At 37.7% G+C, this 20988-nt stretch overlaps 2 gene segments (V, D, J or C); both read left to right on the top strand.

The window, feature by feature from the left end:
• Window positions 1–3967: 3967 nt before the first annotated feature.
• On the top strand, window positions 3968–4512 carry LOC124107394 (T cell receptor alpha variable 9-2-like). The segment is given in 2 exon segments: window positions 3968–4059; window positions 4163–4512. Coding segments are annotated over 2 exon segments (381 nt in total).
• Window positions 4513–16690: 12178 nt separating this feature from the next.
• On the top strand, window positions 16691–17404 carry LOC131424996 (T cell receptor alpha variable 12-2-like). The segment is given in 2 exon segments: window positions 16691–16817; window positions 17012–17404. Coding segments are annotated over 2 exon segments (444 nt in total).
• The last annotated feature ends 3584 nt before the right edge of the window (window positions 17405–20988 follow it).

Here is a 20988-nt window from a genome sequence, read left to right as displayed (position 1 = left end):
TTTCAATACAAATGTTAAAAGTTGTATTCAACAAACTCCTTTAAAACAAAGGGAAAAAAATAAAACCAGAGAGTTGGAATTACATTAATAGAATATGTCATGAGAAATATTGACTTCTTATTTCTTAATTTGAATAAAGGTATTTTCTCAATCTATAAGGGACATTTTGTGTTATTCAATTATATTTGAAGGTTATCTTAAATTAGATTTATTTAAATGTATTCCTACATATTCTTCTCCATGTGTACACTTTTTCAATTGAATTTTATTTTACGTATTCATTTTTGTTGGTATTCCAAATATAAAGAAAGGCTATTTAAAAAATTACATTGGTTATATACCTAAGAATTTTTATCTTTAAAAGTTGCAGTGTATTTATACTACCTAGACATTTAAATTTTATTTTATAGAGCTAGCCTAACCTTAATTTAACATATTATAGAGAACACTAAAAACATTCACTCTTGAATATAGCCACAAATTTTTTAAGTTAAGAAATTATAAGTAAGAATAACAGAATAGTGAAGCTTGATTTTTATAAAAGGTATTTACTTATATATTCATTTATTCAAAATAATGACTAGTGAATACCTACTGTGTGATTCAATTGGAGCACTTACTCCATCTATGGCCTTGTTACCACATCTGAGATGAAAAAGCTTAACTTCTATACTACTAGTAAACCTGACCTGCACCAATCTCATATCAATCTTACCCATAAAATGGTCAGTCATTGCTAACTCTTGGAGAGAGAGTGTGAAGGGACAAGAGAATGAGTTCTCTCTTTTCTCTGCTCCTGTCCTCCCCTTCATCTCCAAAAACATTTAGTCCATCATGTGGAACATTTTGCACTCCTCCAGTCCTGCTGTGCTCAATCAATGTCCCATAGTCCACATCTTCATTCTCTCAGATTTCTTCCTTCTCTCTCTAACCCCATTTTCTCATGCTGTAAAATTAGATGGTAGTGATTAGTCAATAAGTGAACTTGCCTTGTAATTTACTCTCATATTTGCATTTGGAAAGCAGAGGTATGGGAAGAAATCTTAAAAGGAAGTATCTTTTACAATTTAAAAAAAAATTGTGTTAAATTGTGGTAAAAAACTCATTACATAAATTTAGCCACATCATACTGACATAAAAACAGACATGTGGACCATGAAATAAAAGACACAGAAAACCACATAATTACAGTAATCTGATGCTTGATAAAGGTGCCAACATGATATATTGGGGGAAAACACAGCCTTTTTACTAAATGGTGTTGGAAAAACTGGATATCCATATATTGAAGAATGAAATTAGATGCCTATCTCTTACCTGCTCAAAAGTTAACTCAAAATGGAGCAAAGATCTAGGTATAAGACCAGAAAGTTTTGCAATTAATACAAGAAAACACAGGGAAATACTTCAATATATAGCCACGGGCAATGACATCCTGAATAGGGCTCCTATAGCTTAGAAAATAATAGCAAGAATTAGTAAATTGGATAACATAGATTTAAAAAACTTTGGCACAGCAAATAAAACAATTAGCAGTGTGAAGAGGCAGCCTACAAAATGGGAGAAAATCTTTGCCATCTACTCTTCCAACAGAGAATTAATTTAATGTTCAGAACTTACATATTAAAAAACTCAAAAAAACTCAATCCAAAAAAAAAAAAAAGAAACAAATAACTGGGCTGGGGATGTGGCTCAAGAGGTAGCACGCCTGCCTGGCATGTGTGCAGCCTGGGTTCCATCCTCAGCACCACATACAAACAAAGATGTTGTGTCTGCCGAAAACTAAAAAATAAATATTAAAAAATTCTTTCTTTCTCTCTCTCTCTCTCTCTCTCTCTCTCTCTCTCTCTCTCTCTCTCCCTCTCTTTAAAAAAAAACGCCATTCAACAAATGGGCAAATGAACTAAACAGACCCTTTTCAAAAGGAAAAGTACACTTTGTGTACAATTACTCGAAAAAGTGTTCCATGTATTTAGCTATCAGGGAAATGAAAATCAAAACTACACTGAAAGTCTCTCTCACTCCAGAAAGAATGACAATCATAAAGTATAAAATAAACAATGAATTCTGGTGAGGATGTTGGAGAAAGGAAGGCTTATGCATTGTTAGCAGAAATGGAAATTGGTATAGAATGGAGATTCCTCAAAACTCCTGAAAACAGAATTGCTCTATTACCTGCAATACCACTCCTTGATACTTACCCAAAGGATACCCATGTTTACTACAGCATAATTCATAACAGCCAAATTATGGAACTACCATAGGTATCCATCAACAGATGAATGGATAATGAAATGCTGGTATATATACACAATTGAGTTATATTCAGCCATAAAGAAGAATAAAACTATGTCATTTGCTGGAAAATGGACAGCATCAGGGTAAGTAAAGTAATCCAGACTCAAAAAATTAAGGACTTTATGTTTTCTCTGTTACGTGGAAGCTAATGGAAAAAGAAGGAGGGGAAAAAACACAAAGGACTTCATGAAAGTAGAAGGGAGGCCAACAGGGTAGAGGGAGGAGATTTGGGGAAGGAAGACAGCAGAGTAAGGGGAGGTACTGGGGAGTGAAATTAATCAAATTGTGTTATATGCACATATCAACATGCCACAGTGACACTCACCATTCTGTATAATTAATACACACCGACTTAAAAACATGACCACCTTAATGATTTGGGGAATACCGTTAGGTACATTCACATTGTTTTGCAGCTGAACTATTTTTATTCTGTCAGACTGAACTCTGTGCTGTACTATTTTTTTAACATTTCAACACCATTACAACTCATTTTGCTGTCTGCCCATATATCAGAATAAAAATTTGCAGCTAATTTTCCAGAATTTCTTTCTAGAATGGTTCTGAGTCAGTGTCTGATACTGGGATCTGGAAGGCAGAGGAAGGGGAGAAGAGACAGATGACCCACTCAGATATCTGGGCCTGAATTACTTAACTTAAGTATTCTCAGATACTTAAGTATCTGAGAAGCTATTACAGGTTGACTCTGGATTCAGGAGATCCTTTTTCTGAATCTGTGGAGAGAGAACTACAGGCAACAGACTGGACTAAACCTCCATCCTTTTGAAAAGCCCTTGAGGCTAGACCTGCATTGGAGTGTAGCTTTAGCGCCTGCCTGACTTGCACAGCTAGACTGCTTGTCTTGGAGCCATTGAAACAGTGGGGAATAAGACATTGATCTTGGATCATTCTCTAGGGATCCAATTGCTTTAATTATCACGTTCTTCTGTCATACGTTTTGCTTTTCAATGATTTGAAATTCTGGAATATTTGTGTATTGTTTAGATATTGTGTGCCTCTCCCAACTCCAAAAAGCTCTTATTGAAAAGATAATATCTCTAAAATATGATATTATTTTTAAGACAGAGAAACTGTAGTCTTTCCATTAGTAGTGACCCCTCACCCAAAAGCCACCTATTTATTATTTTTGTTTCACTTAGTACATATTAATTGTGTACCTATGAAATCTCAGTCACTGTTCCACATGTGGAGTACAGTGCTAAAAACCATACAATCTCTAAATTATTACTTGAATTCTTATTACTTTCTATGGTTCTAAGCCAAAACACTTTTATGACATTTCAATGAGATGCATGAGAATAGAAAGGCTTGAATTACAATGTCCAAGATAAGTGATATCTTATCAGTTACAAATACACAGTAGGATGTTCAACTAAAGCATCTACATGTCAAATAGAGTTATAAGAACAAAAAAGACCTTAGAAATTGTGATAGATGTCCCTTAGATTTACAAGGGCCACATAAAGATTAATATGTGCTTAATAATGAGGCCAGGGATGAGGACATAGTTCTGACTTCTGAAAGGAGTCTAGGAAATCATTCTTCCCAGATCAGTCCCTGTCCACTAGGGGGCGCAGCTTCCTAACCCTAGCTCACTTCCTGTATGAATTGTAACTTTAGGTTTATTATTTCTCTAAGACTTCAACATTCTTCATGATAAGAATCAAGAACATTATTTAGTTGACTCTCTAAAGATGAATGCTTCTCCAGGATTAGTGACTGTGATGCTCTTGATATTTGGTGAGTAAAGTGTCTTTTTCTATTATGTTAGCAATTCATTAACCATGAATTTATCTGGGAGTTTAATCACCAAGATGACACAGATCTCTTTTTTCCCCCCTAGGAAGGACCCATGGACAATCAGTGACCCAGACAGAAGGTCAACTGACCATGTCAGATGGGTCTATTCTGACTATAAACTGCACTTATTCAGCCACGGGCTATGCTAACCTGTTCTGGTATGTTCAATACCCTGGAGAAGGTCCACAGCTCCTACTGAAAGCCATGAAGGTCAATGATAAGGGAAGCGAGAAAGGTTTTGAAGCCACATACAGGAAAGAAACCACTTCCTTCCACTTGGAGAAAGCCTCTGTCCAAGAGTCAGACTCGGCTGTGTACTACTGTGCTCTGGGTGACACAGTGGCAGAAACTGCAGGGGGAGCTGAGCACAAACTCTGAGCAGCACCCAGGGGCCTGGCTGCTGGGCATCTGCCTCTGGGGTTCAATCTGGTTTCAGCACAATCAATGGTGTGTGCTGCTCAGTTTCTCAGAGCAGAACAATAAGAATGGACCTCCCCCAACTCAGCTCTTCATTAGTGAATGTGACAGTGGAGGCTGGCAGTGATACTTCCTTATGCAAGTTCAAGTAATTTCAAGGTAAAACCATGTAAACAAGAAAGTGGTCTGTGTAGTCATTCTTGTAGACAAAGTGCAGTCCCACATTATTTTTCCCCAAAAATTGGAAAATAATTTTATTTGGGACATATAAAGTCTACATTATCAGTGGCCAATATGGAGTCCTTCAAGCATAGCAGTTGAAGTGGCACAAAGATGACTGGGATTTGGGGAATGTGGCTTCTATTTGGGCAGCATTCTGTCTTTGCTCTGAATCTTGTCTCCCTTCAGTATTCATCCATTCAGTCACCACACCTTGTCTCAGGTCACCTAGTAGACACAGCTGTGTCTTATATTTTTAGAGAGCCAATTGTGTCCAAGAAAGTGTTCTGCAAAACTTCTCCCTAGCTGAGGGTAGAAGGAGAAGTGGTAGGAAGGCACCCGTCCAAAAGAAAGAAAGGAAAAAAACCCAGGACAGAAAAGAAAACACCAGGTTCTTCATAGAGAAGAAAGGAGGAGAAACAACCTCACATGCAAAAACAATGTAGCAAGAGAAAGCAGCTTTCATCATGCAGAGGAGGGGGCCCATTTTGATAAATCAGGCTTGTGTTCAAAAGGGAGGGAGAGAACAGAAGTATAATTGAAGAACTCTAAGCGCTGAGTAGTCGGGGTGGGAGGGGAGTCACCTACATCAGCTGGTTTCTAACAAGGCCTCCAGTGGGCTAGTTGTCAGGGGCAGGGGAAGACTATGTGTACAGTTTATCCTGCATCACTGTGAAACCCAATTAAAACACAGTAAGAAAACTGAAAAGGGCACAATCCCATAAAATACAGAAAAGATATTGGCAGTGATATCAATGAAATTTTTGAGGGTGAGAAATATAAGGGAAAATGAAAGCTTCTAGAGCAGACCAGGAAACGATGAAATCTGGGCCCAGTGGGAGAAGCCACCAACCTCATGGGAAGTTTTAGTAGAAGTGCTACCCCCTTGCCCTTGAATCCTTGTGAAATGAAATGGTGTGTGTGTGTGTGTGTGTGTGTGTGTGTGTGTGTGTGCATGCATACCCATGTGTGTGTTGAGGGTGTTTGGAAAGGAGAGGATGAAGGACCTTGTAAGAAATGTAAAAGTAACAGACCACCCACACTTTCCTCTACCACCTGCAAATGATTGTTTCCCAGCAAGTTGGAAATACTTGAGAAACCAAGGAATAGAACATTAAAAGGTAAGCAAGACAGGGGCTGGGGCTGGGGCTAAGTGGTAGAGCACTTGCCTAGAACATGTGAGGCACTGGGTTTGATCCTCAGCACCACATAAAAGTAAATAAATAAAATAAAGATATTACATCCATCTATAACTAAAAAATAAGAGTTTATTGTAAAAAAAGGTAAGCAAGACAAAAAATTTAAATAAATTAATAGAATAGTTGATTACTCAACAGAGGGATATAAAATATTGTTAAAGAAAAGGACATGCTTATAGTAGGCCATGCTGTTCAAAAAAATTGTCCCTGGATAAGTTTTACTCTCATATCATCAACAGTGCTGATGGGGAAGAATAGCTGTTTCCCCCAATCCGTATGTATTACCAAACTTTTTGGCTTTTAGTTATCAGTTAGGTTTGCTTTATTTATATAAATAATTCATTTAATTTTGAATCAGATGGGATTTCATTTAATATTTTTAAATTTATTTGCATTTTATCTATATATTGTCCATTTATCTGTTCATTTTTAATGTTATTGTCTTTGTTCTTCACATTTACCATTGTTACATCCATCACATATTGGCACACTCCCACCATATTATTTAAAAACAATAGTTCTAGAGTAGTTATAGGTTACAGCAAAAGCAAGGGAAAGAAATTTCTCATATGCTGATAACCCTCTCCTACCTCCCATTAGCACACCCTCCACCAGAATAGTATACTCATTACAATTTATGAAACTAAATTGACACATCATTATCACCCAAAGTGCATGGTTTACATTGGGGTCGCCTGTGTTGTTTTATGTCAAATAGGCTTGGACAAATGCATAGTGACATGTACCTACCATTATAGTATCATATAGAATGATATCAGTGCTCTAAATGTCTTCTGTGCTTTACATATTCATTCCATTCCCACCCATACCTTGGCAACCACTGACTTTTTTACAGTATCCAATGACAGTCTTTTCCAGACAGTCATTTAATTGGAATCATAAAGTTTGTAGTCTTTTCTAACTGAAATTTTTCACTTCATAACATGTTTATGTTTTCTCCATGTCCTGATAGCACATTTCTTTTTATCATCGAATAAGATATCATTTTATAGATATAACAGCTTATTTAGGCATTCATCTCCAGAAAGCCATAGTAGCTTCCTCTACATTTTGGCAATTAACAATTGTTGGCATGTGAGCAGCTGTTTTCAAACACTTTAGGTAAATACAAAGAACCTTGATTGCCAGATCATATGAAAAGAGTATGTAAGAAGCCTCCAAACTGGCAGTACCCTTTTGCATTCCCATTAGCATGTCCTCACCAGCATTTGGCGGTGTTGTGTTCCTCATTTAGCCATTCTAATAGGTATATCAATGTTATGTTATTATTTTAATTTTCATTTCCCTGAGGACATATGAAGTGGAGTTTCTTTTCACATGCTTATTTGCTATTTGTGCATAGTCATTGGTAAAGTGTCTTGTTTAGATCTTTGGTTCATTTGTATTAGGGTTTTTTCCTTATTGTTGAGATTTTCTTATTGCTGAACTTCAAGATTTCTTTGTATATTTTGGACTCTTTGGTTTGGAAATGAGTTGTCTCCCATAATATCCTGTGATAATACAGGGATTTCCAAGGTAAATGATTAGATCATGAGAGCTGTAACCTAATAAGTCCATCTTCTTTTGAATGGGCTTAGTGGTAACTCAAGGCAGATGAGGTGTGACTGGAAGAGATGGCACGTGAGAGCATTCCTTGAAAGGGTTAGTCTTCCCTGTGTCCTCTTCCCCCTTTTCTCTGATTCCCAGCCACCATGTCCTGTGCAAATTCCTTCCACCAGTGCTTCTTCACCCATGATGTGCTATCTCACCTGGCTAACCATGGACTGAGTCTCTAAAACTATGGACCAGAATAAACTTTTTCTCCTTTGAGTTGGTGTTTTCAGGTATTTTGGTCACAACAATGAAAAGCTGACTAACACAAGTTCTTTATCAGATGTGACATTTCCAGTATTTTCTCATAGTCTGGCTTGTCCCTCAGTAACCTAATACCTGAATTATCTCAAGGGATTTAAAACTGATACTGGAGACCAAGACAACACTTCTTGATTTTACTGGGAACAAGAATCATATATTCCAGACTATGATTCTCTACCTACCTTAGGGTCAGGAATTAAGATACTGCTTGGTGAGATGGAGACTCTGAGCACTCTGGAATTTTTTTTTTCATTATTCTCACTCCATTGCAATGAGAGGACCATAAGCAGTGAATTATTTATGTCTCATCTGACAGAAATCAAAGCACTCAGGTAATCAAAATTCAATACCATGTTTTCCTGTAGTTCTTTGTAGTATTTTCTCCCTCAAAGTCCATTCTCTTCTTTCTTGGAGGTAGACAATGGTGTCCAGACTGTACCTTTACTCTGAGCACTCATTTCCATAATATCTTTGAATCAAATGGTGCTGTTCTGCTGAGTCTGCTCTGTGACTTCATGAGAAAGAGGTCATCTTTTTCACAAACTCATTAATACCTGGAGCATTTCAGTTGACATAAAGGGAATACCATCATTTGTTATGTGATTATTGATTATGGACTAAAAATGAGAAATATAAAATCAATAGTTAAGAGCAAGGATTTAGGATTGGCTGTGTTTGAATTTGACCCTGAAGGCATTTATCATTAGGACCTTTGTTAATTAAGTTACTAACTTTTTAACTCCCAGTTGTAATGGGGATTCAATGAATTAATTAATGTGGTGTTAGACCAGGACACAAAGAAAAGACCACTGACTCCAATTAAAATCAAATTACAGCAAGCTTATTATTTCAACCAGCTGGGCTGCCTCTCCCAACAAAAACCGAGGGAACAAGACAGCACTGCTGCTTTCTTGCAGCCCAGCTTTTTAGCCCAGAAAGTTACACAAAGGCAGGGTTACAGATAACAAAACTCTGAGGAGCACAACACAAAGGCTAGTGTACATTTTTGCTGGCCCTGACATCAGAATTTATGAAGGTCATTAGAGCCTCAGAGAGGGTCTTTATCTGGCCATGGAAGGTCAAGATTTATGAGGTGTCACTAAAGTTTCAGAGAGGGCTGCTATCTGGTCAAAGAGAGCCAGGCATGGATGAGTTCAAGCATGGGCAGGCATTCCAAGCTAGTTCAGAATTTGCAGTATTTTATAATAAAGCCGAAATTAGCTTTTCATGTCTTTGTGGCGAGATGGCTCCCAATTTTAAGAGGGAATCAGATTGGGTCTATCAGTGGAAACCCGGTTCATAACAGTGCTCAGGAAGCATATCTGATAGTAACAACTATTATGAAAATTTCTGTAATATCAAGAAATCAAGAAGTTCTGTTCAGGGAGCAAAAGTTATTTTCCTCTTGCTTTATCAGTTAGCAGATAAATAAGAAAAGAGAATGATTATGAAGGCCTCATATGTACCATATACTGCATCAGGAACTTTGATTCTACTGATAGCAGTATAGAATATTGATTGGATTTACCCAGAATAAAACTATCACAGTAAACTTAGAAATTGAGGAACAAGTATATTGAGGAATAAGAATTTACCCAATAGGTAGAATTCCAAGTACATGGAACAAAGTATGTAGAACAAACAAATTTTAAAATATTCTCATAAGATCATTGTGGCACAAAAAGATACATGGAAGCTTATTAAGAAATAGAAATTATAATTTGATCTTAAGGAGAGACACACATGGAATTTCTTCATTAGATAATTATTTATTAAATATCCGTAAGTGACTGGTGTTTTAGTAGATATAAGGAATAGAGTAATAAACAAGAGACAAATGCAAACACAAGAGAGCTTCCCCAGGAAGCTTGTCTCTCGCTTTGTTTATAGTGTTGAATTTCTTTTTTAGTAATGACCTATGAGGTTTATGTTCCAACACAGGCATTTGCTTTGGATATTTTAGTGACTGGAAAGTTCATATATTGGTGAAAAGTCATAGGCACAGAAGTTTTGTATCTGTCACTTACTAAATGTTGTAACCATAGACAGAGTTTCTGAGACTTAGAGCATTTTTATTACAGTTCATCTTTTGTAATAACTTAATGCCGATCCCCTGGTTGTAAAAAATGAATTAAATCTATGACTTTAATTCAATGATCAATTGTTATTAGAAAATGATTTTTCAACTAATGGTAATTATTCCTGGACATAGATGGAATGACGTAATTAAGTAATTAAGGTAATTTTAGAAAAAAATAACAAGAAAAGTTAAGAATGGATTAAACTTTGCTGCATTCTCTTGATATTAATTGTATTTTCTCACCATGATTATGTCTGGGTCACTGTTTGTTTCACATTGACTTAATCCCATACAAATATTTGTACTGATTATAATGACTTTCCTGTTTGTTTGTTTTTCTCTCCTAGAATTTATGCATAAGAAATGATAATTTTTGGTGGAATTCAATGTAAATTCTATTATAAAACAAAAAAAGTTTGATGGATCAAGGCTCATGTATAACATCAATATGCTGCACTACCATGCCAAGAACTATATTCATACTTAGAAGCTCACTTAAAAAATTTCTGCATTGGAAAGGATAAAAAAAAAATGTTTCTAATTTTTTCTTGGAAAAGGGATGCTTTTTATTGAATGGTAACTGCTAAAATAATATTATAAAAAAAATCTTAAGAACAAACAATAGTTTAATTTTGGGGTATACCTATAGAGCTATACCTTTCTATGAAAGGTACATTTTATGTATTCTGTATTTATTAATTTTCTCTTTTATCTTTGCATTATATTTAGGTATTTCTATGCCAGAAAACCAATTTTAAATAATTACAGTTTTAAATAATTGGTTACTTTCTTTATGTAGATGTATTTAAAAATGGTAATCACTTTTTAATATTGTTTCTAATTAACTAGTATTATACACAATTTTTCAATTAATATAATTATATTTTCCCCTTAATGGAAATAAAATTGATTAAATAAGAGAAAACATATGACACCGAATGTTTAATATTCATGAAGATATTTTTCACCAAACTATTTTTAACAGTAGCACAATTTGATGTGGATTTCCCAGTACTTTACAAACTGTGAATGATATTAAAGCACCCATTTTGTTAAATAAATAATTTTACACATTTTAATTTCATTGCCTATTAACCTGTGAGGTTATACACTTTGCCTTTAAGAAAATAGCTAAAACAGGATTAAAAAACCATCATAGTCCATCACACACAAAAAGTATCCTTTCAGACTGTAAGATTTATTTTAAAAATATCTAAAATGCATTGTTCTGGTCCAGGTTACCTTCTCACTGTGCCATCTCTCTTTCAAGGAATCAATTGTACATGCCTTTGCTCCTCAGAGTGAGGAAGAGCAGTATCTGGACTTGTGAAAACTCTCAGCATCCCCAGGTCTATGGAACTGGAGTTTCCCTGCTAATAAGATCCTCCAGGAGCATTCATCACTTACAATTTAGAGAAGCACCAATCTGAAGGGTTGCCAGAGTGATCATTTTAGAGCATAAATCAGCAGCTACCTATATTTGATTGGTGTGCTTCAATGATTTTCGGTTGCTCCTAAAATGAAATGCAGTTCAAGGTGTGATATATGAGATTCTACATAATTTGAACCTGACATGATCTTTCAGTCTTAGCCTTTCTCTCTCCTTTCCTGGCTCTATGTGAAGCAATAACTCAGGTCTCTTTCAGTTTTCTGAACTTGCCACATCCTTCCCAACACATTCTGTCTTATTCTTTTATCTTTCTGAAGTGTTCTTCCCTCAAGTCTTGGTGAGCCTGACTCATTTTCATCCTTCGGATCTCAGTTCAAATATCACAACTGTTGAGAAATCCTTTGACTTCTGCTGCTCTTCCTGACTAAAGCAGTCATCTGTAGCCCTCTGCTATTGCTGCAGCCTGGTTGTTTTCCTTATGGTAAAAACTACAGCATGCAGTTATATTGATTTATTGATAAATGTATTGATTGCTTGTGCCTCCAATTAGAATACAAGCTTTATGAGGTCCAGGATATTGTTCAGTAAATTCACTGCTTTATCCTTAGTTTCTAGATTAGTGATTGGCCCATAGTAGTCATTTCAGTATGTATGTATATTACTATATGGCCCAGTAGTCATCAGAAGGGCTGAGCCAACTCTAAGCCTAGTAAGCCCATGGGGAAATGTCAAAAAGAAAAAGACATAAGGATTAGACATTGTAATGTACAAAAGTAACTTCTTAAGTCCAATAATCAAGAGCACCTATCAAAGTGTTATTTCAAATTACTGCTAGTTAGAAAGCTCCTCAGTGGGGGAAAAACCACATAATTAGCCTCAGTAGACAATTTGTAGAAGATCAGACTTTAAAATGATATGATTAAAGATCATTAACTGGTTAATGATTATTCTACTATCAATTGTAGTGGCAATTAAACTCCTCAAGAGATTAATAGTCATCTGAGTATGTAGCACTAATTTCACAGGAGTCTTTATTTCATAAAGGATATCAGAAAATCACTCATAAATTTTCTCAGAATTGATGTTTAATTCTTCTAAGGGGTATATAAGTGGACCTTTAAAGCAGGTCAATTTTAGACCAGTTTTGAAAAACTGATCTTTCTTTTTTTTTAATTTTTTATTGTTGGTTGTTCAAAACATTACATAGTTCTTGATATATCATATTTCACACTTTGATTCAAGTGGGTTATAAACTCCCATTTTTACCCCGTATACAGATTGCAGAATCACATCAGTTACACATCCATTGATTTACATATTGCCATACTAGTGTCTGTTGTATTCTGCTGCCTTTCCTATCCTCTACTATCCCCCCTCCCCTCCCCTCCCCTCCCCTCTTCTCTCTCTACCCCCTCTACTGTCATTCATTTCTCCCCCTTGTATTATTTTCCCCTTTCCCCTCACTTCCTCTTGTATGTAATTTTGTATAACCCTGAGGGTCTCCTTCCATTTCCATGCAATTTCCCCTCTCTCTCCCTTTCCCTCCCACCTCTCATCCCAGTTTAATGTTAATCTTCTTCTCATGCTCTTCGTCCCTACTCTGTTCTTAGTTACTCTCCTTATATCAAGGAAGACATTTGGCATTTGAAAAAAACTGATCTTTCTTAAAAATAAATCAAATATTTGGTAGAGAGGGGGTTGTCACGTATTGTATTGTACCTTTCTTCAAACTAATAACTTTGTTGTTTTATTGTTAATAAGACATGTCTTCCTGGTCAGAGACAAAGGACTTTATTGGTGTAGCTGCCTCACTTTCCCTTTTCATTATGTCCTAAAGTGGGGATACAATGGGGGCAGATGGATTTATGCACGCAGTGATGGTGTGTCACAGCTGAGGAACTCTGAGCTTGGAGAATTTCCTTCTTTCGTAGCAAGGTCTAAGTATGTTTGCTCTTTGTCTCAGTGAGAGACACTACCTCAACCCTTGAGATTTCTTGCTGCAAATATTACTCCCAGAAATGGTCCAGGTAGTGTATTCACAGCCTTACATTATTGGTACACTCAGTAAGGTGTGTAAGGGCATAAGAGATTTGCAGTGGACTATATTTTAACAATATACACTCCTGGTCCAATATTGTGTTAGGGTCTAGAATTTTTCTCATGTGCAGGCCACTTGTGCTTAATCTGACTCACAGAGGCAGATTATATTCAATTTGTCTCAAATAGCATTTAATTAGATCTACTTGAACAGAATTGTAAGTGTCAGGATGAAACCCATCTGTGGAATTGACCACACACTCAAGTCTCCTATGACTCCAGATTCAGCTAACTTTGAATAAATCCCAAAACATAGACAGCAAGGATATAATGTATTATCCATTATGACCCAGACCTGGGAGTTTGTACTGATGGGACAATCTTTGGTTTAATCATCAAAAAAAGAGACAAAAACCCAACCATCATTCCCAATACAGAGATTTTCTATGTCCCTTTCTCCCCAATCGTAAGTGTAAAGTATTAAAAGGACAGGTTAATCTTATCGGGGATTTATTGCTAAACTTTATTTAGATTGGTATTGCATCTCCTTGGTTAAACTATAGGAGCAGTGTAACTGAGTATCTGCAACCTCTGTAGGCATTCATGGACTAGCCAGTACTGCTCAGACACCATGAGCAACATATATTTGTATTGGTCAGATGAAGAAAATGTGGTGATTCTTGTGTTTGTAGAGTGTGGGAATGCACCTCCAGGCTGGGAAGTTGCCCTTGATGTAGTAGAATAACTTAGGAGAGGTCATCTTCATATGAGCTTCCAGTTTCCATGGAATGTGGAAGGGAATGACAAACAAGCAGCAGCAGGTTAGATTTTCAGCTGCAGCTGCTGCTTCACTCCAGCAAATCATGTTGTTACTATGCTGAGTTGTCGTGCTTGCTTCAGTAAAGAGAGTGTTAATCTCCTCCCTCTCTCCATCTCCAAGGGTCTAGAATTTTCTCTTGCCAGATGACAGAGTAATTTATTTTTCTTTACCAGAACAACTCTGCTTTATTTATTTATTTTAACAGTAATTTCGTAGTCACATCCAAGCCTATTGTCTAGAAGAAAAAAGAGCAGCATGGACCAGGGTATTTTCAAGACATGTACAGAAACCCATGAGAGTCACTATCTGGCTCGCTTGGGATACTGTAGAGGAACTCACATGGAGTGAACACAAATAAATGGTAGTTATCTTTTTGATGTAGGATAAAAACAGGTGAATCCAGGCTCAGCAACAATCCAGTTTTAAGACCATCTGACAAGATTGCTAGGAGGAGGATGTACCAATCACATTGATATCAACCATTGGTTATATATCTGACAAACACTATTTTTTTTCAAAATTAAAGGAGAAATTGAGATTATTCCAAGGTATATAAGACTTAGGGTGTTCTTACTTGCAACTCTTCCCGACAAGAAATTCTAAAGTGAGTTTTCCTAGGCTGAAATGAAATGCCATAAGGAAGTAATTTGGAACCACAGATAAATCATGAACTTGGTAAAGATCATTACGTAGATAAACAGAAAACCAGCCTTTTGTTTTTCTCTTTATTTATATATAAATATTTATGTTGGTATATGTGATAATATCCCACAGGTGTCTTAGGCTGTTTCTTACTTTCATTCTTGTTTTTTTTTTTTTTAACATGTTCAATTTACATATTTCAAATAGACCCCCAAATTAGTAGCATTTATAGTAGCATTTATCTTAATTTATGAATTGCCTGTGGAGGGGAAAAATATTTCAGTGTTTTGTGGTTCACAAAACAAATCTACAAAATTTACAATTATAGAAAATAAAGACTGCTTAATGCAAATGAGGGAAAAATGTGGTTTTCCTTTTTTTGACTGATTGCCATAACACCATCCTGCAGGCACCAAAAGTATTTTCACATTTATTTAGACATCATTAAGCACAGAGACTTTTTTTCAGGATAAAACTGATGAATTCTATCATCTTGAGATCACTGATGTGGCCCTTGGATTTACCACCAATTAGATGTATTAACTCATTTATATTATTTTGGGACAGATCTTTAAAAAGTGGTACATTTCTTAAAAGACTGTGCCTCAGGTCCATCTGATTTCTAGGCTTTACATTTCATTTTCAAACACTTTCAAGGCTGAGGTGGCTGCCATCTCCTGCATCTATTATTCCTACTTTGGTTTTATCTTTACTAAGCAGTGCTATTGTTATGTTTGTCAAGTATAACATATGCTTGAAGGAAAAGACTTTGATACTGTCTTCTTCCCTCTTTTTCTGATATTAAGCTGAAGGGAATGGGAAGATTCTGACCTGGCCATCATTGGTGAATGCTGGTTACAGTGCTCTTGAGTAGAGAAGGGCCTGCTGCTTTGCTGCCCTCCAGCCACCAGCTTCAGAAACCACATGAAGCAGGTTGCAGGACAAAGGAGGAATGTGAGCTGTATGTGCTTGTCTCTCTGTAGACCCAGCTGGGCTTCTAGCTTAGGTACCCTCTGATAGATCTGGCTGGGTAGTTAGTTAGGACACAGATGCAAAGGGGAAAAGAGATCTTATCCAGAACTTTCAAAGGTCAACCCCTAGATATCAGGCCTTTATTCAAGAGAGGAGAATAAGAGAGATTAGACAAATGGTTAACAGTGGGTTTTAGTTAGAGCCTAGGTATTGAAGGCAGCCCTGCCTCTCCTGCATGAACTCAAGTGAGCACTTTTTAGACACAGGTGTGTCACTGTTGTTAAATGGATAAAATCGTCCAAACTTCTCTTGTTTCTGACCTTGTTAGAAAATGTTGCCCAGGCTGAGAGCTGAAAGCCAGATTTTCAACCATTCTGTATTGAAAGAACTCTGTTATAAATAACTTTAAAAATGAGAGATGAGGCAGTGGAATGGGGGTGCCTCAATTTGAATTGGGAAACATGAAAAGCTGCTTGAATTGTAAGACCCTCACACAGATTGCTATGATAGAACTGTTAGGAATGATTTTCAGTGCAGGAAAGTAGCCATTTAAAATAATTACTCTCAATCAGAAAAGATGGCCTTTGGATATAAAATACATACACATATATATGCCTCCCCACCTTCACTTGGAACAAATGCTTTTAAATTTTTAATGTAACTCAAGTGGCAGAATTTTAGTGTTAATTGTTTACCCTTAGGAAGGGTGACTATCATGAGTCCACAAGATGGCAGTGTCTTCTTCTCAGGGACCTTTAGGAAAGCTGTCAGGTGCTTCTCTGTGTGTATTGGTGCGGGGTAAAGGGGTAGGGGGTGGGAGGTGGAAGGGCTTGCTGGAGTGCAGGGATGGCAAAAAACACCTCTTTTTTTTTTCTAATTGGAAGAACAGATTCCTTTTATGTTTTCTAAGGCAGAAGACTCAGAAACATCTAAATGAGCTTCCTCCCCTCTCTTAGGGTTTACCATCTGATCCTCAGTGAACCAGGGAGAAGAGAATGATGAAATCCCTGAGTGTTTTACTACTGATCCTGTGGCTTCAGCTGAGCTGTGAGTTTGGGCATTTCTTTGGGAGCATAGAGAACAATATTTGAAGTTATCATCTATTCTAGGCCCATGAAAAGAAACATGAATGATTTTACCTTCTAAGTAGGGGAGGGCAGGAGGCACATGAAAGGGTAATTCAAATCCTGTAGAGTGTCCACTTCCAACCATTCTTCTTGGACCATTGTCTTTTTGCACAGGGGTGAGCAGCCAACAGAAGGCAGTGGAACAGAGTCCTGCAGCCCTCAGTGTTCCAGAGGGAGCCGTGGCCTATCTCAACTGCACTTACAGTGACAGTGCTTCTCAGAACTTCATGTGGTATCAACAGTATTCTGGGAAAGGTCCAAAGTTGCTGATATCCATATTCTCCAATGGCGAAAAAGGTGAAGGAAGATTCACAGCACAGCTTGATACAGCCAAGCGGCATCTTTTCCTGCACATCAGAGCCTCCCAGCTCAGTGACTCAGCCACCTACTTCTGTGCATTGAGTACACAGTGCTCCCCAGGCACCTGCAGCTGCACAGAAACCTACTGTCTCAGGAGGCCTGAGGTAGAGCATAGACCACAGAGCAGAGAGTCTTTTGTGCTCTAAATGGGATGGGAATTAAGAGGAGTAGACATTGCATTTGGAGTGCAATCTCAAAACAGAAATGCAAAGGGAAAAAAGGAGTCACGAAAAAATCCAATTTTGGAAAGTGTTTAAACCCAAATTATTATTATTTTTTTTTGGGGGGGGGGTACCAGCGATTGAACTCAGGGGCACTCAACTACTGAGCTATATCCCCAGTTCTACTTTGTATTTTATTTAGAGACAGGGTCTCACCGAGTTGCTTATTGCCTCAAAGTTGCTGAGGCTGGCACTGAACTCACAATCCTTCTGCCTCAGTCTCCCCAGCTACTGAAATTACAGGTGGGTGCAACCACACCTGGCTCCCAAATTATTTTAGTTATTAATCCCCATCTCATAATTCAGTCTTAGCTGCAACCCCACTCCTGGACATTGGATGGGTAGGAGGAAGGACTAGAGTGAGTAGGTGAGAATTTGTAAAACAAGAAAGCTCAGGTGGTTTCAGAGATCAAATGTCAGGGAGAGTCCATGTTGCTCTTCCTGAGTAAAGGCCAAGGAGAACTCAGAATCTCTGGCCTGAGCCTTGATGCCTGTGCACTGGGGTGAGGGGCAGGGAGGTGGGAAGCAGCAGTCTTAGACATAGAGAGCCCCACAGCACCAGGGCTGGGAGCACAAAATGACTCTTAATATCTGGAAAGGGATCCATGATAAAGTATCTAAAAGAGTCTCAGACACAAGGGACTTTATTCTGGAGAGTAAAGTCCTGCATGAATCAGCTGTCACAGATGACAAGTATTGAGTCTTTCAGCAAATGTTGATGAGGAGATTTGGAAACACTGAAGATTATATGGATGTCACCTTCCTCTGTCTCCATAGCTCCATGGATTTTGTTTGCCAATTAAACCAGATCCAGTAAGAATATCTGTGATCTGATGAAACTAAATCTTTGTAATAAATATTAAATTGAATTATAGGAAAAAAATTGAAAGTCATATTTACTATAAAATTGAAGCTGTAGTTATTAGTTTTGTCATTGTTAACATTGTCTAGCAGGTCAGAGAAAGTTGGGAATGGGGAATTAATATTTATGTTAAATTTTGTTCACATAGTCATTGGCTAAATGGGGATGCAACCCAATCAGGATTTGGTTTGAATTCTTCATCTGAAGAATTGAAAACTGAACAGATATTTCAATCATGGAAGAAAGATTTAGAAGGTAGTGAAGAAGAACAGTGTGTTACGCAGTTGTTTTTCTTTTCTTTCATATTATTTTTTTCCCCACTAAATACCTAACAAAAACAACTTAAGAGAGGAAAAGTTTACTGGGCTCACAGTTTTAAAGGATCAGTTTATGATTGGCTAACTCCATTGCTCTGGGCCAAAGATTAGGCAGAACATCATGGTGGAAGGACATGGTGAAAGAGTGCTGTTCTGTTTGTAACGACAAGAAAGGAGGGTGGGGAGAGGAAGGGAGGAGCCAGGAGGACAAGATACAAGCCCAAGGACACACCCCCAGTTATTTACTCAGCTTCTCCAGCCATGCTTCAGCAGGCCAGTGTTACCACCCAGTACAGTAGTCCTTTCAAATTAGGATGGAATGGTTAGGTCACAACTCTCATAATCTTATATTTAATCTCTGAATATTTCTGCATCAACACAGGAGCTTTTGGAGGACATCTCACACCTAGACTATAACAGGAAGAAAGTTGTGCTATAATCAAGATGCTTCAATTTCAGCTCCACCTCTTTGCATGTCTCTGACATGGCACTCAAGAAAGAGCCCGGGTAGGGCTGGTTTGCACATCTATTATATTACTAATTTGTAACTTGATCTTATGCTGTATTATTATGTTTACTTCAAAATTGTTTTCAGAATTAAATGAAATAGGATGTTATCATAGGTTGAGTTCCTTAAAAGGAGGGTGTGAATTGAAATTATTCTTTTCATAATTTGTTGAGAAAAGCAAGTTAAGACAGAGAATGGTTAAGCATGTATGTTGTTCAACTGTAATCTTGATTTGCCTGATATTTTGGGGAGCTCTGGGGCATGAATTGTTCTGCAGATCTGATCCCTCCCATGTTGAGGTAAGGGGGCAAGACTACATTTTGTGTGCTACAATAAAGTACTGAAGTCATTAGCAGTGGTTTATCTTGGAATAGCGGTATATACTATTGGGCAATGGTGACTCTTAGTGGCAGAGGTCAGTTTTGTGGGTAAAGACCAACTGTGAGTCAAGAATAGTCAGCACTCATTGTAGGGGGCTGCCCTGCACACGAGCTAAGGACCCCTCCTCAGCCTTGAGTAAATGGGTGTTGGACTGGCACCACACACCACACATTGTGCAAAGCCAGTGGTCCTTACCTTAGCTTGGCAAGGAAGTGCTTCAGCTCTGGGCTTGAACAATACCCAATGGGACTGGGCAACTCTCCTTTTGAAATATTATCTCCTGCCTTATTTGGGTGGAATAGTCCATCGAACGTCTTTTCCCTAATAAATAGAGGGGTTCCGGGTACACTCGCTCTCTTGCCCTCTTGCCTTCCCTCATGGAAGAGGATCCTTGAGGTCGCAGAGCAGTCCCACACTTGGCCTGAGAAACTCATGTCCGTTTGTTGGGTGATTTCTTTGCCATTTTCTTAGCTTAATTTTGGAGCCAGATCTTCTGAACCCAGCTCATCTCTTCAGTGTGGGCAGCTGGCAAGAACTCTTAGCATGTGGGGATTGTTCACACTAGCCTGGGATGGGAGATTTAGGCTGAACACCAACAGTGTGTGCTGGTTTTTTTTTTTTTTTTGTTGTTATTATTAGTTGTTCAAGACAATACAATGATTTGACATATCATACATTTGATTCAAACAGGGTATGAATTCTCATTTTTCCACGTGTACAGATTGCAGGATCACATTGGTTATACATCCATGTGTATACATACAGCAATCCTAGTGTCAGTTGTATTCTGCTGCCCTCCCTATCCCCCACTCCCCTCCCCTCCCATTCCTATTGTCTATCCATACTACTGTGACACTTATCTCTCTCTCTCTCTTTTTTTTCCTTCCCTTCCCCCTCACACCATGGTATATGTATTTTGTGAACCTGTGTCTTCTTCCGTCTTCTGTGCATTTCCCCTTCTCCCTCCCTTTCCCTCCCTCCTTTTTTCCTTATTTCATGGTAATCTTCTTCTCATGCTCTTCCTTCCTACTCTGTTTTGAGTAACCTCCCTTATATCAGTGAAGACATTTGGCATTTGTTTTTAGGGATTGGCAAACTTCGCTTAGCATAATTTGCTCTAGTGCCATCCATTTCCCTGCAAATGCCATGATTTTGTTATTTTTTAATGCTGAGTAATATTCCATTGTGTATAAATGCCACATTTTTTAATCAATTCATCCGTTGAAGGGCATCTGGGTTGGTTCCACAGTCTAGCTATTGAGAATTGTGCTGCTATGAACATTGATGTAGCTGTGTCCCTGTAGTATGCTCTTTTTAGGTCTTTTGGGTATAGTCCAAGAAGGGGAATAGCTGGGTCAAATGGTGGTTCCATTCCCAGGTTTCCAAGGAATCTCCATACTGCTCTCCAAATTGGCTGCACCATTTGCAGTCCCACCAGTGTC

This window comes from Marmota monax, unplaced genomic scaffold, assembly GCF_021218885.2.
Source record: "Marmota monax isolate L192 unplaced genomic scaffold, Marmota_monax_Labrador192_F-V1.1 WCK01_AAM20220418_F8-fsc02209, whole genome shotgun sequence".
NCBI classification, from domain to species: Eukaryota; Metazoa; Chordata; class Mammalia; order Rodentia; family Sciuridae; genus Marmota; species Marmota monax.
The sequence above is the reverse complement of the archived record's forward strand: the minus strand, read 5'-3'. Positions and strand labels throughout refer to the sequence as shown.